The sequence below is a fragment of the Haplochromis burtoni genome, unplaced genomic scaffold, assembly GCF_018398535.1.
Source record: "Haplochromis burtoni strain Fernald_Lab_line unplaced genomic scaffold, NCSU_Asbu1 Contig_359, whole genome shotgun sequence".
NCBI lineage: Eukaryota > Metazoa > Chordata > Actinopteri > Cichliformes > Cichlidae > Haplochromis > Haplochromis burtoni.
In genome coordinates, this window is record NW_024582720.1 from 352,784 (window position 1) to 379,123 (window position 26,340).

Below are 26,340 nucleotides of genomic sequence, written 5' to 3' on the forward strand. Positions count from 1 at the left end.
TCAGAGAGCGGGATGACATCAGACGCTCTCTTTATTTATGATTGGCTGAAGCGGCGGACAGACAAAACGCTGCCTCTTTACATCTGGGGACACTCTCTGGGAACAGGGTAACAACACACCTGTGTACCTGTTTCCTTTGCACGCACACCACTTACTGACCGCCCCTTTAAAGGTGACTCACTAATAGGGTGGCAGTGCTATAAGACCCGCCCACATGAGAACAGGAAAGGAGAAAACGGTCACGGCTCAGCGTGTGTCTAATGCAGAGGGTGTGGGTGGATGTTGGACGGGTGGTGTCTTAGTGAGGCTTTGAATCATTCCTGCCACACCTTTCCAGCTTTACTCACGACTTCCGAAAGCCTTCTCAACATTCAGGCATCGAAACTGGAAATTAGCTCTAAAGTTTTATAGTGTGGGGGGGGTCACTGCTGCCCCTGCAGGACGTTAGAGGAACTGCAAGTTTCAGTCCCAGAGGTCGATCAGCAGCAACGAGGCTGAAGCAGATCCAAGGATTCCGATTTAATCCGAGTTTCTTTTCTTTCAGAGTGGCAACCAATGTGGTCAGACGGCTGTGTGACAGAGGTACACACACACACACACACACACACACACACACACACACACACACACACACACACACACACACACACACACACACACTTCTCTCTTTAGTGTGTGTGAAATGAGGGCTGGCTCAAGACTTTTGCACAGCACTGTGTGGACTAAAAATAGCAAAACAGCAGATTGAGAACGACATTAACTAAAACTCCCAGGAGTTTATTTCTGGGTTTAATGGGAGCGTCTCAGCAGCCGAGGATTGTGGGAAACGTAGCGTCAGGTACTAATGATGACATCGTTTCACAGGAAGTCCTCCTGACGCGCTCATCTTAGAGTCTCCTTTCACCAACATCAGAGAGGAGGCCAAGAGTCACCCCTTCTCCATGGTAACACACACAGACACACACACAGACACACACACAGACGCACACAGCTCCTGCAGGTGTGTCTCACAGTGCGTGTGTGTGTTTCAGGTGTACCGGTACCTGCCCGGCTTTGATTGGTTCTTCCTGGACGCCATCACTGCCAACAACATCCGCTTCACCAGCGATGAGAAGTATGTACCTCATCAAAGCTCCTCCCACATGAAACGTGTTTTCGAGCGGCGCCCGGCTGCTCGTCAGCAGCTCGCTACGTCGTTTTTAAAAAGCATGCGGCTGTTTGACCTGAATCAGCGTGCAGAGCGCCGCCTCTGAGCGTTTACTTGTTCTCGGGGTTCGGAGTAAATTCCTGAGTGGGTGGAACAGGAAACGTTTTTACCGTCTTTGGATAATTTTGGAGTTGATGTTAAATTGTCCGAGGAACATTTCGAGTTTCTCGTGAAGTTTAAACCGAATCGTTGATTTTATGTTTTCAGTCGTGCAGGTCTGACGGATGGAGCTTGATTGTTTTTAGACGCTGATCCTGGATCTGCTCGTGCAGCGTCAGAGAACAGACTTTCATTACAGCTGCTGACCTTCGACCCTGCAGACTAATCAGGAAATATTAGCTCGTTATGTGTGTGTGAATATCTGGTGATTCACACACACATAACCCAAACAGCAGCACCTAGTGGCTGTTAGAAGAACTGCAGCCCCTGAATGCAGCAGATGCGTTTAATGTCCCTGAATGTTTGTGTGTCTGCAGCATGAACCACATCTCCTGTCCCGTGCTCATCCTCCACGCCGAGGACGACAGCGTGGTTCCTTTCCACCTCGGTAAGAAGGTAAGAACGTGTGACCGAAACATCTCCACCAATCTAAAGAAATCCGTCAAGAACAAGTCTTATTCTTTAAGACAGCGGCCCCCAACCCCCACGGCACGGACCGGGCCGCGAGAGTTGAGGCTCGGGTGTGAAGTTTCTGGTTTTCAGGGTTTTTATCGTTAACTCGGTAGAACTGAAGCTAAAACGAAAACATTGGACAGATTTCTGCTGTATTGTCACGTTAATAGAAACCGGAACGTTTCATGTTTTTAAAGAACGTTCTGATGTGGACGGATCTGCTCCGGCAGCATTTATGCAACGCCAAATCACAACAGGGCGCTTTTCATAGAGCCAACGATCACACAGAGAGGAGCCAACAACCAGACGACCCTGTGAGCAGGCGCTTAGGCGAGGGTGGGAGCAGGAAGAGCCAGGCTCAGGGAGGGTGGCGTCGAAGACGGGAGAGAGAGGCACGAGTTTCTGTGTGACTGATCTGTAGAGCCGCGCTGTGATGGTGTAGACCGGACGCAGCACGCCGTTTTTCCTGCAGTAGAAGAAGAAACTGAGACTAACCCGCCTCCTCGCCCTCTCCCTGCAGCTCTACTCGCTGGCGTCGCAGTCGAAGAGCCTGAGCGGTCACAAGGTTCAGTTCGTGCCCTTCCCCGCCGCGCTCGCCTACAAGCACAAGTTCATCTACAGGAGCCCGGAGCTGCCAAACATCCTCAGGTAGGATCAGCTCGCGGTGATGTCACGGTGAGCCGCGAAGCCGCGCTCACGCTGCTCTTTGTCTTCTCTTTCAGTGATTTCCTGGGCACAGCTCATCCCGTCGCACAGTGAGGACAGACAGGAAGTACTCGGATTACTCTCTGCACTCCACGACAGCCGCACCGCCGCGGCTCGTTTTGTCCTCGCATGACCTCGACACGTCATTCCTGCTTCTGTTAGCATTCCTCCCACAGCCGCGCTCGTGTCACAGCACGCAGGGTCGCCACGGCAACCGATGCTTTTAAAGAGTGGTGGCGTGGAGTTTTTAATATTTTTGTGTGATTGTGTCGAGTTTATCACTGGAACTTTGTGTCTGAAGGCCTGTTACAACTTGAATTAAATATTATTTGTTTTATTTGTCTTCATTTATCAGCTCTGCTGTTTGTTTCAAAAACATCTGAAAATGTTGATGTCAGCATTTCTTACAATGACTGAAATAAAGAGATTTTTATTTTTCAATGTAAAGATGCAAAAATATCCAAAAGTAATTAAAGTAAATGTTAAATCATCAGATGAAAGAAAAAATGTTAACAAGGAAATTTTGACGACGAAAATCTCGTTTAAAAACAAACAAACAGAAAATGAGTCGAGGACGAAGCTTTCTGTGTACAAAACATCAGGTTCATGTTTCTGTGGTGACGGAAATAAAAACAGCAGCAGAAACAGATTCTGATGCGAAACCATTACCCACGAGACACCTGGGCGCTCACGCCGGGCCTCGAACAAGCAACTCAAAACCAAAATAACAACAACAATAATATTAATGAGCTCTGAGCTGATGATGATGCTCAGCTTCATCGAACACGATGAGTTTTTTAAACTAAAAGAAGATAAAAAATAAAGATTTCGTTTTACAAGCTGCTTGGTTCCCTGAACGCACCGCCACAGACACGCTCGTTAGCTTATTTATGCTGTAATGTGATTGGATAGTGAGTAAACAGCACTCTCTCGCTGTTTGACTCAAAGGCACGATTCTGCACAAATATATCCACCTGGACGTACAGGCAGGTGAGGAAGCTCACCTTTCCTTTCAAATTAAAAGCTGTTGATCCACAGCAAACACCTCATTCTTCTTCTAATGCAGGGGTCTGATGACGAGCGCATCTAAAATTTCCTAAGAGGTCAGTGTGCCGTAATGACTGCATTAGCAATAAATTTAATAACGCTCTATATGAACAGTTACTCACTATATAGATCAACTTTACAGAATTATATTTGTTCGCAGATGTTGGCAGCTGTCAGCGAATAGTTATCAGCTATTTAGAAACAAAAAAGACTTTTTATCCATAACAGCAAATGAACTGTACAACAGAAAATACAAATGCTATCTATGGTCTCCTCACAACAATGATAAGTAAAATAAACTGGGCCAATATGACATGTTTGTTAATACAGAGACACACGTGTTACTGTGATCTCTGGTCTCCCACTCAGAGACACAGGTCTCCCAGTGTCCAGCATTCAGAGGCTACCTGAGGACTCATGTGAGAGAAAACCTGCTCACACAGACATGTAGAGCCAAACACTGTCAATAAGGCCTCTGAATGTTCTGAAGACAGTTGTCAGGTAGTGACGTCCAGCAGGTGAACATGCAGCTCCATGAACACGCACAGCTGTGGAGTCCAGCTGCGTTCATAGTTCTGCAAACTTTGACCCCCACAGAGTCGAGCTTTTCAGTTCAGTCAGCTGCATTTTGATTAACTGGTATTAACTCAGCCAGTTAATGCGAGACAAACCAGCTGCTCATTAAAGCTTCTGGTTTGATCAGTCTCAGTCTACGGATGTATCCGTGTGTTTCCGTGGTGCTGATGCTGAGCCGACAGCTGCTGAAGCTTTTGAAGTGTCAGGATGTGGAAATTTCAACATCGCTTGAAAAAAAACTGCCAGCTAACAACGTCCCTCTGACCAGTAGACGAAGTTATTTTTAGCCAATTACAAGTTGAATCTGGTACTTGGGGTTGCTAAGATACCGTCATTAAGAAGCGGCACACCTAATGTCTCTGCGAGCTGATTTGCGATGTGCACCACTGGCCCGCCCATTTATTTTTTAATGCACCTCTCAGATCAGTTCACTGCGTGTCGTGTGCAGGGCTGGACTGGGACAAAAAAACGGCATTTTGACTGGAGACCGGCCCCCCAGGTATTAAAGCCATAAACCCTTTGAATGAAAATAAATGCTGTTGTGACAGTCCCATATGGAAAAGAAATAGTAAAAACTTACATGATTTACTCATGAAAGTGGCCACTTTCTCATTACTTTCATACATTGTTTTAGTATCCAAAACATACAAGTTTCATTATATAATTTTTCAAGGGATCTTATATCTGTTTTTACTCTTGTATGCTTTTCATACAAGTTTCACACAAGACAGATACAAACTTTATAAGATTTATAAATATCTTTTCCATATGTACACTGTCTTGTTGGTATATGTATGATTTCTATACATTTTACGTCAGATAAAAACTTTGGTTGTAAGATTCAGATAATTATTTAATAAAAGCTAGATTATTTTAAATGAGAATAAGAAAGAAAAGTATTTCTTTGTGCCCCCCTCTCCCTGTTAATGCCCTACCTGGCCCCCTGGCAACACTTTGCTAGACCCGCCCCTGCACAGTTACCAGCTGTCAGCTACTTAAAAAAGGATCCTGGTGTTATTTGTCTCTCAGAAACAGTTCATAACTTCAACTCATTCATGTCACCTAAAAGGTAAACCTGTTTCTCCATCACAGCTCTGATGATTCAGTAAGGACATCTCCTGGTTTCATCTTCATGTTTCCCTCTCACCAGATAACCAAACCATATCATGACCAGCAGGTTTGCAGCTGTGGCTCCAGCAAACATCAGCTGATACTAGAAATTAATATTAAATAAATTCTAACAACAGCTGATCAAGCTTAAACGTGCTGCTGTTGTTTAGCGCGACATCCGCTGGTTTCCTCTTTCTGGCGCAAAGTGGGCGATAAACAAACAAGAGAGCGATCAGCTGATCATTGATCAGTTTCATGATTGAAGTAGAAACAGGAGAGGGAGGGGAGAGAATGAAAGAAGAAGAGGCAGCTGTGCAGCAAAGACGAATAACTCCAGCTTTGTGTCTTTTTCCATTCTAGCTAAAGTCCGGGACAAACTGCGTCTCTTCTCAGCTCAATACGAAACGTGTAATATTTTCTCTGAATGAGGGACCATTCCATTTTTTTAAGGAGCCGTTGGCAACTCTACTAACTAACCTTATGAATAAAATAAAGTTCACTATCAGTAACATCACAGCACCACCCAGCTGTATAGAAACTCCGTCAAGCTGGCTAGAACGCAGTACGAATTATTGTAACTGAGGGTAAAAAGTCAGCACAACGAAAAGAAACTCCAGCTAAACTTGGTTCATATCTGACCCAGACAGACTGCAGGTCAGAACTTCTTACCTGAAGTTCACCTGACGCTCGGACCTGCGGCCGCCTCGGGTCTCTGCTCCTCCTCCCATCTCCCTCATCCACCTGCTGGCCTCTGTGGAAGCTCTGCCACAGCCACCACCAAACAACTCAGTTATTTTTACACATCGGCAGCATCTGGCCAATCCACCACCTCTCATTGTTCATGCCCACCGGGCTGCCCGATGGCCAGTCCAGCGATGTTAACCTGCAACCAAATCTGCAGCTCCATACAGCAATGTTACGACTTGGATTATATCTTATAACTCATAACTCTTATGTTAGCTCCCCCAGCAGCCTACTGTCAGAAATATTCGACGGTTGCAATAATTCTTTAAGTGTTATTTTTTCCTTGGGATTCTAATTTAAAGTTTACTAAACTCAACAAACTTAATATTACTTACCGGGACATTTATTCTCTCCTCATTTATTCTCTCCTCATTTATTCTCTCCTCATTTTCTTTCTCCGAAAAATTGTTTCCTGCAGTGCGTCTTTCTGCTTGGCTCTCCTACCTTTGCTAACGTGATGCACATAGCGCAGAAGGATGCTGCATTCACCGTGAAAACATAATCGTACATTTGATATTTGATTGAATTTTATTGTTTTGCCTTTGGGGTGGCCAGTCTGGTTGGGGGGGTGGCCTGTGCCCCCCCAGGCCACCCCGCTGGACACGCCACTGGGGCCAGGGCGAAGTAGTAGTCCCGGGGCGTGGCCACGTTCCGGTCCTTCACCAGCGTGAAGTGCAAAGTCTTCTTCATCTCTGCAACGTCCGCGAGCCCCGCACGCTGATCTGCTTCCGCCTCTCATGGTCGGTCAGCGGCACCGCCATGTTTCCGCCAAAGTACCCGGGTTACGGAGCGAGGGGAGCGGGGTGACCCGCAGACAGTGGGAACGCCTTAGAACAGCCAGAAGAGTAGCTACGGCCCCGCCCACCACACCAACACGGGGAGATCGTGGGGCGGGGCTTTATGAGTAGGGGGCAGGGCATCAGCGGTACATTGAAAAAAGAGTCCGCAGCGCTTTTACTTTCATGCACCTGGCTCCGTGTGTGACTGGATCAGCGGCAGCCGTCACGGCTCTGACGTGTCTGAGCAGGACTGCAAGCTCGTGACGTGACACACGTGTTTGAGGCTCAGGAGACACCTGGACCTGTGTGCTGGGCTCACCGTGAGTGGGAGGATTCACACGGCGTGTTTAGTTTGAAATCACAGAATCTGCGCTCCAAAAAACAAAAGATGTTTGGGGATCTCATTTTCACCGAGGAGTGACTCCTCTTCAACTCACGCCATCTTTGAGTCTCTGCGTCATGACGTCACACCACGAGCGTCAGGGAACTCAGCGTGCATCCGGGTTTCCACAATAAAACGCTTCCTGTTCGAGCCGCCGCTGTGCTCAGGTGAGCTCCTCGTGCTCACAGGTACGCGGTGTGTCTCCTTAGTGTCCAGCGCGTGAGACCGGCCCACGTCCACATCAGCGGGATCGAGTCCTCCTGTGACAGGTAGAGCTTCCACCTGCAGCTGGTTCCACTGGTTTTAATGGGAGTCCAGCAGCAGACACACAAACGCACGCGCACTGACGCACAGTTCAAAACTTAAACTGGGTCTGAAGCCACGAGGAGCGCTGACCCCGCCCCCTGCAGCCCTCAGCTTCCTGCAGGGTTGAAAACTCAGCAAGGAAAATCGCTATTGGCTGTCCTAAAAGTCGCTAAATGACGTCATCGCCTAATTTGCTTAACTGGTCATGCTAATGTAATTGTAACGTTGTCGGAGAGAGAAATAACATCGTGGAAGAGACAAAGTGAGTAAAAAACGTCCTAAATGCAGTTAGTTTGTTTAGAACTACAAATTAAATTTCTTTTAGCAATTATTGTTTTTTGTAATGCCACAATTCCAACCCCGCAAAAGTGACCCGAAGTGGGCGCTCTGGTGGAGTTACAGTGTGTGTGTGTGTGTATAAGTAGTTTTAAACCTTGTGATCCACGAAACAGCATCACAGTAAAAGAACTGACTGCATTACAGTCAGTGCGGAGCAGCGGCTTCGCTCATGCGCGGTTCATTTGCAGTTTGTGCGCACAGGTGTGAGCGTCTCCTGATAGCAGCGGGGGAAGGACTGTCCTCCCCCTGTGAGCGCTTTGGCGCGGGTGAGGTGCCCACGGCAGCACCGCTGCTTGTTGAGAGTAAGAGCGATACGCGCTTTTATGTCATAAAGTCGTCATAAATAAGTCTCCAGATTTGTCCCTTTTTAGAAAATAAAGTCGCTAAGGGGTCTGAAAAGTCACTAAATATAGGGACAAAGTCGCTAAGTTGGCAACACTGGTTTCCTGCTGAGAGGAGAAGGCCACTGAGGTCAAAGGTCTCCTGCAGATCAGCCACACTCTTCTGCAGGTGATCCTCCAGCTCGTGAAGGTTTCCAAACTTTAACTTTCCCACAAAAACGTTTTTAGAGTTCATTTTGACACCAATGATCAGAACTCGCTCCAGACGAGTAGGAGAGGGTTTAGTGTGTGTGTGTGTGTGTGTGTGTGTTCCTGCAGTCAGGATGTCGACCACGTCTCAGAAGCACCGGGACTTTGTTGGAGAGCCGATGGCGGACAAACCTGTGACGGCTCTGTCAGGCATCGGAGAGACTCTGGGGAAGAAGCTGGAGGAGAATGGCTTTGACAAGGTGCGCACACACACACACACACACACACACACACGACAGACACACACACACACACACGACAGACCCATCACAGAAACTAGTCGAATTGTTCTGGAGTCTGGGCTTTAAAGAAATTGGAAGGTCTGCATGTAGTATGATAACACATGCATTCTCATGCTGACGTTTATCAAACGTGTGCTGTGTAGTCAGATTGTAGTTCTGTTGGAAACATGCTTTTTGTAACGACACTCAACATTTGGACAGATTAATATGGCGCGTGGTAGTAACTAAACGATGGATTGCCAAGTACACATGATGGACAGCTAGGCGTCCAAGAAGGCGGAGCTCCAGGTTTGGTACACGGTGAAATTCAAGGATTTTGATTGGATGTTACTGAGCACTGATCAGCAGGTATCAGAGTCTGTGTGATGCTCCTGTGGGTTCTAGCATTAGCTGCTAACTGAGAGCACAAACACAGTCCACAGGTTCAGTTCAGGTGAAGCTAGCAGGCAGCTAGCAGCTACAACTGCCTGTGTCACCCTCCACCTTTTAGGCAGACAGGCCACGCCCCTGATGGTGCAAACTGAAAGCCTGAATAGAATCCAAATAGCTGACTTATAAAGACCCTCTGTGCAGTTATCACGGAGGAAATTATCCACAGAGACTGTAACTGGACTGACTCACGTGTGTGTGTGTGTGTGTGTGTGTGTGTGTGTTCGTGTTCAGGCATATGTGGTTCTCGGTCAGTTCCTGCTCTTGAGGAAAGACACAGAGATGTTCACCGATTGGCTCAAAGACTCCATCGGCGCCAACTCTCGCCAGGCCAGTTCCTGCGCTCAGTGCCTGAAGGAGTGGTGTGACGCCTTCCTCTGAGGTGCCGCCTCTTCACAAAAACTACACCTGCGTTTGCTCACTTCCTGTTTCGGAGGCTTCTGATGGCTCTGCTGCTGTTAGGTGTTTGAGGTGGACTTCCTGCAGGAGCGCTGTGATGTCACAGCGCTCTGCCAGGTGTCTGTTTACCTGTTTTATGAGTTTGTTTCACTGAAGAACGTTTACATGAATAAAAGCTTTGTCTCCACGGCTTGCTGTCTTCTTTCTGAGTCCACCATAAAAACATCGAAGCCTCCGTATGACAGGGTACAGCGCCACCTGCTGCTGGATTTGTAGATGTGTTTGTGTTCATGCACGAGTACATGTGTGACATCATCCTGTGACATCATCCTGTGACATCATCCTGTGACATCATCCTGTGACATCATGCACGTACAGTGACACAGATCAGCCTGAGAGACGCTCGAGGACGCTGACCTGCTGGTGCTTTCCCCGCCGCCTCCTTAACTCCACCCCTCTTAGAAATGGCTTCAGAAGAGGGCGGTTCCTTTTTAACACCGGACAGGTAAGTTTGAGGAGCGTTTTGCTCTTAGTCCATGAACTCATCATTTAAGAACTTTGTCTAATATTAAAAGTTGTTTGAGGATGTAAGAAAACGAGGAATCTGCACGGATGCTGTGAACTACAAAGTCCAGCGTTTGTGTGTCGGGCTGTGAACATGCTGTGAGGCTTGAACACTGAGGACTCAGCTTCATCATCATTACTGTTCTCAGAGCTCTGACGCGATGAGCCGCACACAGCCTCTTTAAACTCCTCCCACAGAGGTGAGGCTGCTGTTCAGGACCAAGTTCTTAAATTCATCCTCGTGTTCTTGTCGCTTCCTATCTTTGGGTGAGAGCGCGGATATCTGACAGCAGGTGCGCGTCAGGTTTGTTTGTTTTTGTTTTTTTTCTGTAAATCTGGCAGTGAGGCCAAAGACGAGGTTCAAAATCCATTTTTGGATACTGGATCCAAGCATAAACGTCCAGGTTCCCGTTCTCAGACCTGGGCCCTGTTTCAGGAAGCCGGTTTAGAAAACTCAGAGTGAAAAACGATACTCAGGGTTGAGTAACCCCGAACTGTCCAACTCGGAATATTCGGTTTCAGAAAGGCTGATAACAAGTAGTTCAATCAACGCGGAGTTGCTTTAACCCCAAGTTAAGCACGCGCACGAGGATACATAAAGCCCTGATAAGCGGAGCACAGATTAAGCGAGTCACCATGGAGACGGAGGGAAAGAAGGCGCGGTCAATGTATTTTACAGCGCTTGACGGCCGAAATTCTGATGGCAGCATATGCCGATAACATGCAAATTCCGCGGAAAAAAAGTTAGCCAAGCTGCAAAAGAAGGAGCATGCATGGCAAAACATAGCCGACAGAGTCAATGCGTGAGTGTTAATTTAAACATTGATCTAGGGATTTCCACCCATTTAACACGTTATTTTATCATATGTTATTTTATTTTATTTCATACATTTTGATTTTGTGATGTGATGTGAGCGCAGGTGCAACCCAACAGGCCCCAAACGTTCCTGGCAGCAAGTAAAAATGAAATATAAAAATATAGTCCAAACAGGTGAGGTGTAATTGTATTATGAGCCATAGTGCTTGGTCTGTTTGTAAATCAATTGCAGTTAGAGGCTACATTAATTTTCTTTCTGTAAGCACTTATTGAAATTATCTGAGCACATTACAAGTACATATTTGCTTACTCTGTATGCTCAAATGTGGACCCGTTATAGCCAACAGAAAAAAAGCGGAGGCCCGAAAAACAGGTGGGGGTCCTCCACCACCACCACTCACAGAGGCTGAGCAGTTGGCCCTCAGCCAAAACAGTGGGCGCCCTGTGGCCGAAGGCATCTCTGCGGGGACATCCTCTGAGTCAATAACCCCGCAAGACACAAGTGCCTACATAGGGGGTAAATTCAAAATAATACATGATGTGCATACATCCTTTCTTCACAGTCACCTTTGCAGTGCTAGCTCATTCATTTGATAAACTCTTTACCATAATGGATTATTTTGTAGTGAAGTTATTTTCCTACTGATTTTGCCTTCCCTCAGTCTTGGTTGTCTTTGAGAGCATAATGACAATGAAGTGTAAGGTGATTGGTATGTTTGTTAATTGCCATTTGGTCCCTTGTAAGTTATAAGTGACCTGTATAAACCTCATATTCTATCAGTTGATGGTGGTGGTGTACTGCATCTGGTGCAGCCTCCTGTTGAGCCAGACCAACATGCAGTTGTGAGTAATACTCCACAGATTATATGAGTTTACAGTAGAACAGCAATGTTGTTTATTTCTTTACTACAGGAAAATAATGAAGAAACATTGACAGCTGTTACAGAGGAGGAAGCAACAGAGACACTTTATGAGGTTTACATCTTTTAATACTTTGTGTACAGGAAACACAGGTGACCAATAAAGCCAGTTGAACAAAAAATCTGTTTATTCTTCTTTCAACATGTTGAGGTGATGGGTCAAAAGAAATGATTGTGACATATGGTGTCTCTGACTGCGCTTCCATCTTGTATGTCCGTGGGAGGGTCAGGATGTTCATGGTTTGGATCACTGCTGATGTTTGGTTCAGAAGGACAGTGTTCTCCTCTAATTGTGGCAATGTTGTGAAGAATCACACATGCCACAATAATGTCACATGCCCTTTCTGGGGTGACCCTGAGTCCTTGCAGGCACTGGAACCGGGCCTTAAGCATTCCGATAGTCATTTCAATTCTGGCTCTTGTCCTGCAATTAGCCAGATTATATCGCTGCTGTGGGCCCGGTTCAGGGTCAGGGTAAGGGGTAAGCAAATAGGGTAAACATGGATACCCCCTATCACCAAGCAAGTAGCCAGTGAACTCTCCTAAGACAGAAGGATACACTTCAGTTCAAATGTCCCTGAAGCAATTGGTCTTTATATATTTTAAAGTATTCTCAACTCACCATGTCCAAATTTTGTGCTCAGTGTACATTCACGGAATATTTGTGAGTCATGACAGAGCCTGGCCACTTGGCTTCCACATTTGTGATAATGTTGGCAGCATCATCATATGATCTTCACAGTGCAGAGAACACAAATTAGCATCCATTACTATAATGAAATAATCTGTTAGTTTGAAATGCTACAGGGAACTATGTACCTGTACATTAATGCTGTGGAAAGACTTCCTGTTCACATAGTCTCCTTCATTTACTGAAGGAGCAATGATTGGAATGTGAGTGCCATCTGTACAGCCAATCACGCCTGGGAACCCTGAAAATAAATGTAAAATTTAAGTAGTAGTTCAAGTATCACCACATCTCTCCCTCCCTCCCTACAATGAAAACAATATTGGCCCAAGAATAGATCCCTGCGGTACCCCCCATGGCAGAGGGACCAGAGAGGATGAGGCCAAACCCAACTTAACACAAAAGCTCCTGAGAGATATGATTTTATCCACGAAAGTGCCCGGCAGGATATTCCTACACAATGCTGTAATCGAGAGATCAGCAGGTCGTGATCCACCGTGTCGAATGCAGCAGTCATATCCAATAGAACAAGCACTGCATGTTTACCACAGTCCGTTGTCACGACCTTTATGAGAGCCGTCTCTGTGCTGTGAAACGGCTTAAAGCTCAGAGGTGGGTCTGAAGTCATAATGGAAGTGTCTGAGCCTGGTTTCTTAAGTTGGGGATGGATAACTGCATGTTTAAACTCACTCAGTACTTGACCTGACAAGAGGATGGTAGTGATTATGTTCAGAACATGTGGTCCAACAGTAGGAAACACTTTGGTTCCTAGTTTGTGAGCAGAGTGAAAATTGAAGTGTGTTCCTCACCAACAGGGGGCAGTGTTTACCACACAGTGCTGCCTGGTTTCCTTGTAAAGCAGCCGGGTGTCCATCAGAGAGCTGCTTATCCCTGCACGGCTCTCTAAAGAGGGGTTTCCCTCGATTGGAGCCTCAGCTATTAGGCAGCAGTATTCCTCCCAGCAGGAAGGACCTGTTTGAGCTTCCATGAAAGCAAAACAGAGGTAATATATCAGGCCTAATAATACCTCACGCAGCCCGCTTATTAATTATGGTTGGCTTGGGTCACTCATCAAACAGCGCGTCCCAAATCTGGGACACATCACTTGGAGCTTAAATTTAACAAACAGATCACTTCTGTGTTGCCAAAAAGCGTTTTGCAGTTAAGGCAGTTTTGTCGGGGCGCAGCTTGGAGAAACTCCGCTTGACTATTGTAACGCACTTTACAGCCAAGCGCCCGTCTCTTAACTGGTGCACAGGCTTGAACATGTCTCACCTATCCTGTCCTCCTTCATCAACTTCCTGTTTATCACAGAATTAATTTCAAAGGCCTAATATTGGCTTATAAATGCCTCCATCCCTTTCTGATGTACTCCAGCCCGTGTTCCCTCGCAGGCCGACCAGCTGCTTTTGGTTGTTCCAAAATCCAGGTTGGACTTTATGGGGAAAAAAGCTTTTTCAGTTGCGGCGCCCAAACTTTAAATATATGACACACTTCCTGCTTTTAAGTCTCTTTTGAAAACATCTTTTCCCCACCGCGTTTGGAGCGCTGTGAGTAGATGTGCTCTTTTTATTTTATGTGAGCGGTTTTACCATTTATCTGTTTTTTGTTCAGTACTTTAGGAAAACGTATGAATGAATTGGATCTAAATTTGATGACTCGTACGCTGCAGCCGAGGATTCGCTCGTGCGCAGAGATCCCATCAGACCTGATGGCGTTGGACTGAGACGCCGCTCCTGCTGCGGCGATGCTGACGTCTCAGGAAACGACTGAAGAACACTTTCACGCAGCTCTTCGTACAAATGACGCCGAGATGAGATGAAATCATCTTTGAGGTTTCTCATTAAGTGATTTAGTGTTCGAGCTCCTCTGTGGGAACTTTTGGGACCAAAACATATTTTCCTGTGAATCAAATCTCAGAAATCAGCTGATTTTCAGCACAGAGCGGGTCAAAGGTCGTCCAGGTGAGAACATGATGTACAAACGTAAAAAGCGCGTCTTTATTCGTTTTCATCAGTACAATAAATAAATGTTTTAGTCAAGAAAAAAAATAGAAAATAACAAAGAACAGAATTCTATAAGAAGCCGTACAGCGACTGCAGACACAGGAAGACGTCTCTGTAAACCGTCATCAACGTTCATCCCGACACTCAAACAGGTAAACGTCACAGGAAGTGTCAGACGTCTCCAGCAGCCAATCAGGTGCCTTCATAGGTCAGGTAAACAATATGATCAATAAATAGATTTTAAAAATGGAGGGGTTCTTCTGTTTGTCAGCGGACGAAGGAAAAGTGAAATGAGAAAGGATGGAAAAACCTCCTGATCACGTGTGTAAACGCCACAGGAAGTGAGGTCAGAGCTGAGGTTAAAGGGAGCCGAGGTTAAGGACCTCCTGCAGTTTCCCTCCGTTACAGAGAGCCCAGCGCTGCCCAGCGTCACCGAGATGGACCAATCAGAGCAAATTACTGCTCTTACATCAGCAAACAGAGGAAGACACCAGGACATCTTTAAACGCCGCGTGTGTCACGTGAAAGCAGGAAACCTGGTTTTCTGAATCTGCAGCTCGCCAGCTTGATGCTCCTCTTCATCTTCATCTGACCCTGAAAATCTCCCAGCATCCTCCTCTCCAAGCTCGTGTGTCACAAACCAGGGACTCTGTGAGGATTCATGAAGCTTCAAACATGCAGTGAGTGAAAGAAACTGTCTGTGCTCCACCCGGATGAGCGAGGGCAGGTGTGGTGAGCAGGTGGAACCAGTGGAACCAGTGCGAGGAGGAATGCTGGGAGAGGCTGGATCAGTGCTCGGGGGACATTCCAGCCTGATGACTGAAGAGGAGGCTGAAACCAGCCCTCATCATCACTGAAACATGGAAAGCATCAAAGGGCAGATAAACTATGAAGTTATGTGTAGCTGTGTGTTGGCCCCGCCCCCTCACAGTGTCATTCACAGGTTTTTCCATCCTGTCCAGTAAAAACTGGTAAAATAAAAAAAAAAAAAGTAAAGGTCATGTTCTAGCAGCTTCAGTTTTTAACCTCCTGGCTGGTTCTGCTGGTTTTACTGGGTTTTGGTGGTCTTGGCGTCGGGGCGCAGGTACGTCTGGTAGAAGAAGTTGGAGAAGAGCAGCAGGTAGCTGAAGTACATGAGGGCGGCCCAGACGATGTTGTCCAGGCTGGAGGGGCAGTCTCCCTGCTGCATCCAGCGGTACACCAACGCGCTCACCGCCACGCCCATCGCCATCTGAGCGATCTGAGCGCTGGTGATCAGCACGGCAAAGGGGCGGGGCACGCGCAGCCCGGCGGCACGGGCCGCGTAGTAGCTGTACATGAGCGCGTGCACGGTGTAGTTCATGGTCATGAACCAGCCGCCGCCGGCCACCATGTCTTTGTAGGAGTACCAGGAGTAGAGCAGCACGGTGATGTGGTGGTACCAGTGCAGGAAGAGCAGCTTCTGCTTCCTCAGCACGATGAACGCCGTGTCGCCTGCAAACAAAGCTCACGTTAGTCACATGTTTCATCTCGGCGCCGCTACAAGGCTATAAAAGCTAACGCACTGACCGAGCTCTGGAGCCTTGCTGAGGACGAAGGCGTACGCCCAGAACTTGCTGACCGGGCCGTTGTAGAAGCTCCGGTCACAGATGGACTGTCTGAAGCCGCTGGAGCTCAGGATGTGGAACATGTAGGGACCGGTCCGGATCGCCCCGATGATGCTGCAGAGAACCGGAAACAAATCCATCAGAGCACAGAAACAAGGACACGAGCAGAAACACGGCGTGGCCACTCAGAGCAGCACTACCCTGAAGACGCCCTCAGCGTGTGTGCGTTTGTGTGTCTGTGTGCGTTTTGGTTCTTACTATCCTGGTAGGGACCAGAATCATTTTTCACAAACTGTGGTTTTAGGGTCATAATTGGCTCATGGTCATGGTTATGTAAGCTTATAGCTAAAGCAGTAGGTCAACCCTAACCCAGGATAGCAAACTGTTGTGTGTCTGTGAGGAAGTGAGGCTCCTTTTAAAGGTTCATTCTGCTGATTTTAATCTTTGTGTTTACAGCAGCTTCATGTTTCCTGACAGCGGCCATGACTCCGCCCACATCTCTATTGTTCTCACACAGGTGAAAAAACAAACACACCTGAGCCGCAGGTACCTCTGGAGCAGGTTACCACGGGGACAGCATGCTGGCTGTGCGCAAGTGTTGATTCAGCAAGAATGCAATGCAAAGCATGCCTGTGGTTACCATGGAGACTGTCAGTGTTTCACTCTGCAGCGTCTCTACGAGACTGAAGGAATTTTCTCCTTTGTTGAAAACACCGTACAAGCGCGTGCATGCCCCGCCCACCCGGGATTCACTGCTTTGAGAGTTTCGTTCATTTGTAGCCTGACGGTGTGATCAGTGACATCACTGAGAGGACTGCGTCCCGCCACGATCAACACTGACAGCTCTTTTATGGTGATGTAGTGGGAGGAGCTTCAGACCATCACAGCGTGGCTGAACGTCTCATTTTAGGTGTCACTTATGCGTGGTTTACTCTGTGAAGGTGACCAATCACAGAGCAAGGAACGAGTCCCGCTGTCCGTGGAGTGCGTGTGAGTGTGTGCACGTGTGAGGAGTGTTACCTGAAGATGGCGAGGCTCAGTGACCAGAGGATGAGCGGCCGGCGCAGGTTGAGCTTGGGGCGTGGCTTCATGTAGTGCTGCCCTCCAAAGACCAGGGCGACGTACAGCGCGCAGAACACGAACGAGCTCTTCCTGCAGGAGCAAACACTCGTTTAGTCCGGAGCTTTTTTGGATTCAGGGGAAAACATCATTTGTTTTGGTGGCAGCAGAGTTTCCTCACGAGCCTGAAGGTTACATCATTTTTAAATACAGCAGCTGGCGCATGCGCACATCACCGAGTGTGTTCCTATCACAGTTATGAGCAAATCAAATATTTCACGTCGCATCATGCGCGTCGCTCGCGGAGGGCTCGGCAGGGCGGGACGAAAGCAAATACAACCGTGACGTCACTGGCCAAGCGGCTCACCTGCGGTACACCTGCGTGTGCCACTGACCACACGTCCTTACGTAAGGCTCGGGAAGTTTCTCGGCAGGTGTGTACCCGGAGAAAGTATCCGTGCGTGCGCCCCACCAAACCCCGTTCAAAAACAGTTCGTTTCTGCGGTTCCTCCCGGTCTGCGCTTAAAGCGGCTTTTAAACTGAATGAGTCCGAGTGTCGTGAAAAACCCACACCGCCCCATCTATCCCGCTATCACGGCACACAAATCACGCTCTCTACCGACACAGAGCTGGTCCTCCCGGTACGTGCCGCTACCGGACAGGTGAGACACTTTTGGTGAACCGGATCGGGGGGATTCCTGGGTGTATCCCGAAACCAAGGCTGTACCCCGAGTGTCCCAGTAAAACGAAGAGCACCTTTAAAAACGCAATAACTTTACAAAGTCGAACCTTTTACATGAGAATCAACAGGATGGATTCTCATTTAATTTTATTGATTTAATTTAATTTTGCCGTTTTTCGAGATGACGCGTCCGGTCCCGGAGAAACTTGCCGGGACCGTCTCGGGGTTTCGGTCCGAAGCTGAAGCGGGACTCACCAGTTGGCCTGCATCCACTCGATCGCTCCCCGCTCGTCGAAGCGCCGCTCGAAGCTGTACTCGGACAGCCGGAAGTCCGTCCCGTTCACCGGCAGCATCTCTGGTTCTCTCAGACTTCAGTAACGACGGCAAAGCGAGAGGACGCTCGGAGCCCGCCTGCAGTCTGTCCGCTCGCCTCTCTGCGGCCCTATTAAACAGCCCTGCGGAGGGGGCGGGGCCTCCGGACTCACCTCTCTGCGTTTCATTCATACTTCAGTGACGTGTTCATCCTTCACTGCCATGAAAAGTTCAGCTGGCTTTAAGCCTGACCCAAATGCCCGAGGAAGGACATCGGGGTCACCTGCCGCCTTTTACAGGTGTGAATGTCTGAGCACCTTAGTGCTGGATCACTCCTTTAAGCCCTGACCCCTGACCCCAGATTCAGCAGAGTCCGGTTCTGTTCTGTGATGATGTATCAGTGTTTGATCCGTTTCTGATCACTCACTGTAGAAAACCAAACAAAGTGCATTCTGGGTAAACTCCCAGGGCTCCTTTGGGACAGATGTCAGCTCAGAACAGGGCAGAGCTGATGTTACAACCCTGAGTATTATGTAAACCTACCTGCCCTGCTGCCTCCTAACCCTAGTTTTTTTTCCTTTTCTCTTCTTTTTCTTTCTTCTTTATTTTTCAATTACAAGTTAAAATGTGACAGCAAAGAAAGTGTAAAAAGACATACTACTGTTATATTCAACAGCTGTCCCAATAAAAGAGATAATAATAATAAAAAAGAACAGGGCAGAGCAGGTAACAGGTCTCCTTTACCTGCATATAGAGGCCGGGGCCATCTTCCAGCTGAGGGTCCCTGTGTTAAGCTGACAGTGTGAATGCATGATGCCATTAGATGTGATAAAGCCCCCCCGCCTTCTGCTGACGTCTGCAGCAGAACAAACTGATAATCAGACTCTGCAGTCACAAACTCTTCGTTCCACATCAGCAGATTATCAGCATGCGGACATGATCCCGTTTATAGAGGTGAACAAGTGTTGTGTGTGTGTGTCTTGGGGGAAGGGGGTCTGTGTATGTTCAGAGTATGATGAGCAGATGAAACACATTGATAGAAATGAGTAAGAGCACACCTGCACAGGTGTCTCTTCAGCTTCATCTATCAGCAGCATGACCTCCTGAGGCTGGATTCCTTCCAGTGGGCGGTGCTCCGACAGCTGTAGGTTACAGACAGATGTGACAGGAAGAGTTCAAAGTGAACTTAGTGCAGCGTGAGGCCTCGCTGCAGGTGAGCCAGGGCTGATTTTCTCAGGTGTGAGGAAGTAAAAGCAGGAGTAACTGTTCCTGTTTCAGACACAGTGAGAGACTCGTTAATGCTCTCCCTGTAACGCTCTCGCTGTAACGTTCTCCCTGTAACGTTCTCGTTGTAACGTTTTCCCCGTAACGTTCTCGCTTTAACGTTCTCGCTTTAACGTTCTCGCTTTAACGTTCTCGCTTTAACGTTCTTGCTTTAAAGTTCTCCCTGTAATGTTCTCGCTGTAACGTTCTCGCTGTAACGTTCCCGCTTTAAAGTTCTCGCTGTAACGTTCTCCTTGTAACGCTCTCGCTGTAATGTTCTTACTGTAACGTTCTCGCTTTAACGTTCTCGCTGTAACATTCTCGCTGCAACGTTCTCGCTGCAACGTTCTCCCTGTAACGTTCTCGCTTTAAAGTTCTCACTGTAACGTTCTCGCTGCAACGTTCTCCCTGTAACGTTCTCACTTTAAAGTTCTCGCTTTAAAGTTCTCGCTGTAAGGTTCTCCCTGTAACGCTCTCGCTTTAAAGTTCTCCTTGTAACGCTCTCGCTGTAACGTTCTCCCTGTAACGTTCTCGCTTTAACGTTCTCGCTGTAATGTTGTCGCTGTAATGTTCTCCCTGTAACGTTCTCGCTGTAACATTTTCGCTGTAACGTTCTCGCTGTAACGTTCTTCCTGTAACGTTCTCGCTTTAACGTTCTCGCTGTAATGTTGTCGCTGTAACGTTCTTCCTGTAATGTTCTCCCTGTAACGTTCTCGCTGTAACATTTTCGCTGTAACGTTCTTCCTGTAACGTTCTCGCTTTAACGTTCTCGCTGTAATGTTGTCGCTGTAATGTTCTTCCTGTAAAATTCTCGCTGTAACATTCTCGCTGTAACGTTCTCGCTGTAACGTTCTTCCTGTAACGTTCTCGCTTCAAACATTTGAGCATGCAGTTTATTGAAAACAACACAAACTGCAACGGGCTGTTTTACAGCTGATCAAATGTTTCGGCCCATGTGCCTTTAAAAGGACAAATCTAGGCACAAATGTGGATTCACTGTCATTTCCTGTCAGGTAGTCACAGTCAGGACGTTCTGATGGCAAAGGCAAACAAATTTTCCCTTTTTGAACGCGGTCGGGTTGTTGAACTGCATAAGCATGGTCTCTCACAGCACCGTCACTACTGAGAACCTGGGGATGGATGGCAAGTGTACAAAAATGGACAGCCGCTCCAGACAGTAGATGCCCTTCGTGCAGCCGTCTGTTCCCACTCACCTCATGCAAACACTTGCAGTCATGCCGCACTGAACTTTTGACGCGATCAGCAATAACAGTGGAGCGACTCGTTACTGAACTTTGATTTGTTTCACCGGTCTTTTTGGACGTGTGGTCCCAAACTTTGGATCAGCTGTAAACCAGCCGGTTTCATGGTTGTTTTCAATAAACTGCATGTTGTGTCTCACTCCCGGTTCTGCATGTTGAAGCTGTGCTTGGAACCTTGTTACAAACAACTTTCAGGGCCGTATATCAGCAGCTTTTGTGCTTTAAACAGGGACACGAGCACTTGCTCCTCCTGCAACCTACACATACGTGTAGCATGTTCTGCATTTCTCCGTTATCGTGGCGCCGCTCAGACACTAACAACCAAAAATGTATTTGATTACATCTGAAACTAAACCTGATCCTAGAATCAAATCAGCTTCACTGATCGTGTAAGACAGCATATTTATGTTTATGGTGCAAAGACGCTGGAATAAACAGGCTTAATCTGTATATGTGAGTATTTATAGGTGAGTCATTTTCACTGTATTTGAATGAAAGATGTTAGACATGACAAAGCATCAGATTCCTTCTCCTCGTCATTAATAGACACACAGTAAGGCTGCAGTGTTGTGTACTGCACACCAAATGTTTCACTGTCAGCACATTTTTTTATACCTGAGCTCGGCCCGTCCTGCTGTGCGGGCGCCTCGGCTGATACATCACAGCTCGCAGTTACGTCTCTGCAATTACTTATCATCCGTTAATGATCAGACTTGTTGTTACGCTCCGTCCTTCAAAGGCCTTTAAATTAAATTATGCTTGCTCATAGGGGGTCATATGATTGTTGGGTTTTTTTCTCTGTATCTATGAAGCGCCTTGAGGCGACTTATGTTGTGATTTGGCGCTATATAAATAAAATTGAATTGAATTAAATATTCCCCCTCAATCACTGATGAGCAGGAGTCAATTACACATAAGATTAATAACCCAAAGCTCATATACAATGGGGGCGATCGTGGCTCAAGAGTTGGCAGTTTGTCTTGTAATCGGAAGGTTGCCGGTTCGAGCCCCGGCTCGGACAGTCTTGCTCGTTGTGTCCTTGGGCAAGACACTTGACCCGTTGCCTACTGGTGATGGTCAGAGGGGCCGATGGCGCGATATGGCAGCCTCGCTTCTCGCTGATGTCATTAAGTGCCAAGAAGCTGATCTTAGAGTGTGATCGATGCTGAACGAAGAGGCTCAGACGATGAAATGCAAGATGAGAACAAAGAGGAGACGGGATCGAGACATCGAGACTCATTCACTGTGACACAGAAAGACAGATTTACCCCAGAGAATCCCAGCTGACAGTATTTATCATCAGTATCACCAAGAAATGGGATTTGGAAAAGGACCTTAAAACAGGAAATAACCAAGAGACAACACTGAGACAAGAAGACAAAGACAAGAAACGCTCGAGGTCCAGTTTGGATTCAGGAGACAGACACTATCTCTACTTTCAAGATAGGCTTCAAACTTTCCTTTTTGCTAAAGCATATAGTTAGGGCTGGACCAGGTGACCCTGAATCCTCCCTTAGTTATGCTGCAATAGACGTAGGCTGCCGGGGATTCCCATGATGCACTGGGTGTTTCTTCTTTAATCACAATAGCTGTGTCCAAATTCATCATGGGCTGCATCCTCCTGAGGCCCGGCCTTCGCGGTCTACGTGGGCCGGGTCCTCCGAAGGCCGAGAAGGCCGGAAGTGCGAGGCTGTGAAATGTGACGGTCTGGCTTTCAGATTAGCGTCGGAGTTTAATAAACTCGCCGTCTGCTCCTTGCTATCTAAAATATAACAGGACACTGGCGTAAACTCTCGACCGTCTCACGACTTCTGATGTCAATCAGTTAATTCTGCTTTAACGTTTATCAGCTGTGTTGAAAACAAAGGAACCACCTGATATTAATAAAGTTTAACTAATTCTAATAACTTAAGTCGTACAGCCAAACACGATTTTATCTCGGGTACGACCATCTCAAAACAAGAACACATAAGCAGACTTAAAACATAAAGCTCTATTAACAGTAAACCTTTACTTCACTATTATGACATATATATTACATTTAACCTGAGTAGCGAAAGACCGCGGGGGTTTGAAAACGATTTGCTGGGAGTCCGCTGCTCTCGCCGGCTCTGGTGACCCTTGACCTCCCGGCTAGCTGGTGGGTAACAGACATTGAATTGGGACAGGCTTCGTCGCGTCGCTGTGACGTAATTGGTCTACAAATGCGGCCTCAGGAGGACGCAGCCCATGAATTTGGACACTCACTATGTGCTAACAGACCTCTCTGCATTGAATCATATCTGTTATTAATCTCTGTCTCTCTTCCACAGCATGTCTTTATCCTGTCTTCCTTCTCTCACCCCAACCAATCACAGCAGATGGCCCCGCCCCTCCCTGAGCCTGGTTCTGCCGGAGGTTTCTTCCTGTTAAAAGGGAGTTTTTCCTTCCCACTGTCGCCAAAGTGCTGCTCATAGGGGATCCAATCCAATTTTATTTATAAAGCACTTTCAAATAGCCAGCACAGGACCAAAGTGCTGTACAGAAAATAAGTTAAAAACAATAGAATAACAGAAAACAGCAAAAATAAATAAAAAAAACACATAGTGCATAAAAAATTAAAACAGCCCTATATTAAAAAGAAAAACAAGACAAAACAGCATAGAATCAACTAAAACAACTAAAATAAAACCTGGTGGATTTTCAAGAGTGACTTAAAAGCAGGTAAAGAAGTGGCCCGTCTAATCTCTAAAGGAAGCTCGTTCCACAGTCTGGGAGCTGCTACAGCAAAACCACGATCTCCTCTAAGTTTACGGCCAGTCCTGGGCACATGCAGCAGCAGCTGATCAGCTGACCTGAGAGAGCGGCTGGGTGTATGAGGCTGTAGCAGCTCAGAGAGATCAGATGGGCCGACGCCATGGAGAGCTTTCATATGATTGTTGGGTTTTTCTGTTTTCTTTGTGTTATTGTAAGAATTTGTCTTACCCTTTAAAGCCCCCTGAGGCGACTGCTGTTGTGGTGCTGTTTAAATAAAAGTGAATTGAACTGAAGAGCCACCACAGCACAAAATCCTGGGACTGGGACCAGGAGCCGTGGCGGGCCACCCTCTGCGCTTCCTGTTAGATTATTTTGGTTTTTGCATCCTCTGCAGAGCTGAGTGAGGCTCTGTGGATGATCCAGAGCAGACACCTGTCTGCACGGGGACACCTGCTGGCCACTTTGGCTCCACTCACCTCCTGATGTGACACAGACACAAATATCAGTGGTTATGATCTGCACAGGTTTTGTAAACAATCGAGAGGAGCTGTGCGAGGTTAGTGACTCACACACTGACAGCAGGAAGACCTTATCATCAGTCAGGTGAAGTTTTTACTGGTGGTAGCTCAGCTTCAGCTGTGACCTGACCTCTCACCCTGGCTGAGCGCATCCCAGAATATAAACCCACAGAGCCCCCTGCTGGTTACTGCAGCACAGCACTGCCCTTATATATTAAGCAGATGAGCCCTGAACACACCAAACGAACCAGCGTGAAGCTTACACCTGCACAACAGCCAACTCGAGACAACTCCTCTGGTTTCATCCAATCACAGAGGCTCACCTGATGACCTCAGCAACACTCTCAGTGCTGCTGAACTATGGTGCCATCAGGGTCATAAACCTGCTAATTCACTCTAATTACATCCAAATGCACCACGAGCACAGGTCAGTGGTGACGAGTCAGTTTGAAAGCACGAGAGCACCAGGGGTCTCAAACCCCAGGCCTCGAGGGCCGGTGTCCATGATCCATGATCAGGAACCATCAGACACTTGATGGTTCCTCCCTTCTTCTCATCTCAGAGCGAGTGTGAGTTAGTGTGAACAGTACAGACAACAGTACATCCACCCCCGCTCACCACCTCGCTCTGAGGAACAGACTGGACCAGCTGCCGAGGGCGTTGTGTAGTCTGTTATGAAATAATGAGGAAACATCTGTAAGCTGTCCAGGTACCTCTGAGCCTGTGACAACGGCACTGTGCATAACATCAGCTGTAACAGTCGATGCAAAACAGATAGTGTGAGTTTAAATCCAGCGTGGTGCTGCACAAAAACGCTGCCACTGCGTTTAGACCAACTGTATATTTTTGATTAAAGTTATACTTTATTACATTTTATCTTCATTTCAGACCAACCCTCCACTTCACTCAGGTAAATCTAGAGTGTGTGAAGGATTTTCAGTGGTCTATGTACAAGTGTGTCAGCAGTCTGCAGTCGTTCGTGTCAGAGGTCATCTGTGTTCTTGTATTTCACACACTTTCTGAAGAATTTATAAGGAAGGAAGAAAAAACACTGACTTGAGCCATGAGACACATGTGGAGCCCCAGTAGGGCGGCCCACACTAAGAGTGTGTGTGTACTGGGAGAACACAGCTTGTGCCCACACCGGGGCTCCACATGAGTGTTTTCTGGGAACCCTTGTGTAGACGGTCACGAGGGTTCTGATTTGGGTTAACTGTTTGCTGTCTTTCCTCAGGACGCGCTCCCAGTGAAAACCGATCCTTATGGTTTGTACAGATTCTTCTCTGGGCCAAACTCTCAGGAGGTGGTTCATATTCCTCTGCCATGGGGCCGAGAGTTTTAGAAACTACAACCTGCTAAGTCTTCCTGAGTCAGCAGTCCATCATCTGCTGAAGCTTTAATGCTTTATCAAAAGGGAACGTTTACTGAACGCAAGGGCAGGAAAAATAATGTACAACACAAACACTCTTGAACTCAAATGATGTTCCAGTTCCTTAAGCAAATGAAATATACTTTGGAAATGAAAGAAGTCTCTTTGAAAGGATATTAAATGACTCAAACTCAAGTTGTCACCTCTTGGTGGTTATTTCACAAATACATCATCCCAAATATGTTATATGAATACACTAAAAACACAATAGTCCCACACACTCACATTCACAGTTGTTGCAGACCTGTTTGTCGCTCACACGGTGCAATGGCGAAACTCCTCCTCTCCTTGGCACAAAAAGTCTAACTTACAGTTCAGTGCCTCGGTAAGTCGCTGCTCACCAGTCCCACACAGAGTCCAATCTGCGCTCTCCCTGCGGACACAATGCTGCCTCTGCTGCGGCGCGTTAGCCAGTCACTGTACAGCTCTCTGACCGTGCATAATAGCTGCTTCCATCGCGCAGCCAAGCAGTCCGTGCTAACCTTGAGCCTCAGCGGTCGCAGCTGGAAAGGTTCTCTCCGCGGTGGTGCAACCGTTGGAAAGAGTTACTTCACTGACACTCTGTTGCTAAGCTTTCACACTGTTACTTTCTACTCACACACTCTTTTGTGCTAGTGAAGCTCAGTAAACACTAGCTGAGTCTCTCACTTGCATTATGATAACCCTCGTGCATCTCTCCATGCCGTTCTCGTCTCCTCCTCCCGAATTCCCATCTCGGCTACAGGAAAAAGAGAAGAGAAGAGTCTCTCACCTCCCTCTACCCGCCGAGATGCCCGCATGACCAACTCCATTGCCATGATAAATGCCAGAGGGGAAATCGTGCAGCCTGCCATAACTCTGATTCCCAGGTGCTGCCAGGCTGTGGTGGTGTTCTCAGCTGTCACACAAAACTGTAAATCCTGAAAGTAGGTCTTGACCAGTCCTGTGATGTGGTTTGGTAGGCTGAAATAGTTGATGGCCATCCATAAGATCTCATGCGGAACTGACCCAAAGACGTTGGCAAGGTCTAAAAAGACCACGTGAAGGGCTCT

At 47.2% G+C, this 26,340-nt stretch overlaps 3 protein-coding genes and 1 long non-coding RNA gene across 4 annotated transcripts in view; 2 read left to right on the top strand and 2 right to left on the bottom strand.

Annotated features, from left to right (window-relative positions):
* The window catches only part of abhd12 (abhydrolase domain containing 12, lysophospholipase), a gene marked incomplete in the record, with an annotated part of 10,829 nt that extends 7,958 nt beyond the window's left edge, over nucleotides 1-2,871 (top strand). The window contains 7 exon segments of the mRNA XM_042228865.1: nucleotides 1-107; nucleotides 545-582; nucleotides 865-944; nucleotides 1,032-1,114; nucleotides 1,684-1,762; nucleotides 2,340-2,467; nucleotides 2,542-2,871. Of these exon segments, the coding sequence (XP_042084799.1) occupies nucleotides 1-107; nucleotides 545-582; nucleotides 865-944; nucleotides 1,032-1,114; nucleotides 1,684-1,762; nucleotides 2,340-2,467; nucleotides 2,542-2,578 (552 nt within the window).
* Nucleotides 2,872-6,951: 4,080 nt separating this feature from the next.
* Nucleotides 6,952-9,654, top strand: LOC102303710 (barrier-to-autointegration factor-like protein). The gene is made up of 3 exons (XM_005943006.3): nucleotides 6,952-7,431; nucleotides 8,467-8,597; nucleotides 9,303-9,654. The coding sequence occupies exons 2-3, from the start codon at nucleotides 8,472-8,474 to the stop codon at nucleotides 9,447-9,449; spliced, it is 273 nt and encodes a 90-aa protein (XP_005943068.1). The 5' UTR covers nucleotides 6,952-7,431; nucleotides 8,467-8,471; the 3' UTR covers nucleotides 9,450-9,654.
* A 2,558-nt stretch (nucleotides 9,655-12,212) lies between these two features.
* Nucleotides 12,213-12,447, bottom strand: LOC121815904. The gene is made up of 2 exons (XR_006055464.1): nucleotides 12,391-12,447; nucleotides 12,213-12,310 (listed from the first exon to the last, which is right to left on the bottom strand). It is a non-coding gene; the product is annotated as an uncharacterized LOC121815904 (long non-coding RNA).
* A 1,595-nt stretch (nucleotides 12,448-14,042) lies between these two features.
* Nucleotides 14,043-18,258, bottom strand: elovl6l (ELOVL family member 6, elongation of long chain fatty acids like). The gene is made up of 4 exons (XM_005943005.3): nucleotides 18,045-18,258; nucleotides 17,069-17,200; nucleotides 16,011-16,162; nucleotides 14,043-15,935 (listed from the first exon to the last, which is right to left on the bottom strand). The coding sequence occupies exons 1-4, from the start codon at nucleotides 18,140-18,142 to the stop codon at nucleotides 15,511-15,513; spliced, it is 807 nt and encodes a 268-aa protein (XP_005943067.1). The 5' UTR covers nucleotides 18,143-18,258; the 3' UTR covers nucleotides 14,043-15,510.
* Nucleotides 18,259-26,340: the final 8,082 nt, after the last annotated feature.

Bases quoted from the DNA above. Each gene is read 5' to 3' on its own strand.
- LOC102303710 (XM_005943006.3), top strand. From the start codon at position 8,472: ATGTCGACCACGTCTCAGAAGCACCGGGACTTTGTTGGAGAGCCGATG. The intron at 8,598-9,302 runs GTGCGCACACAC...GTTCGTGTTCAG, and splicing joins AGGAGAATGGCTTTGACAAG to GCATATGTGGTTCTCGGTCA.
- elovl6l (XM_005943005.3), bottom strand. From the start codon at position 18,142: ATGCTGCCGGTGAACGGGACGGACTTCCGGCTGTCCGAGTACAGCTTC. The intron at 17,201-18,044 runs GTGAGTCCCGCT...TTGCTCCTGCAG, and splicing joins GAGTGGATGCAGGCCAACTG to GAAGAGCTCGTTCGTGTTCT. The intron at 15,936-16,010 runs GTCAGTGCGTTA...CTTTGTTTGCAG, and splicing joins CAGCAAGGCTCCAGAGCTCG to GCGACACGGCGTTCATCGTG.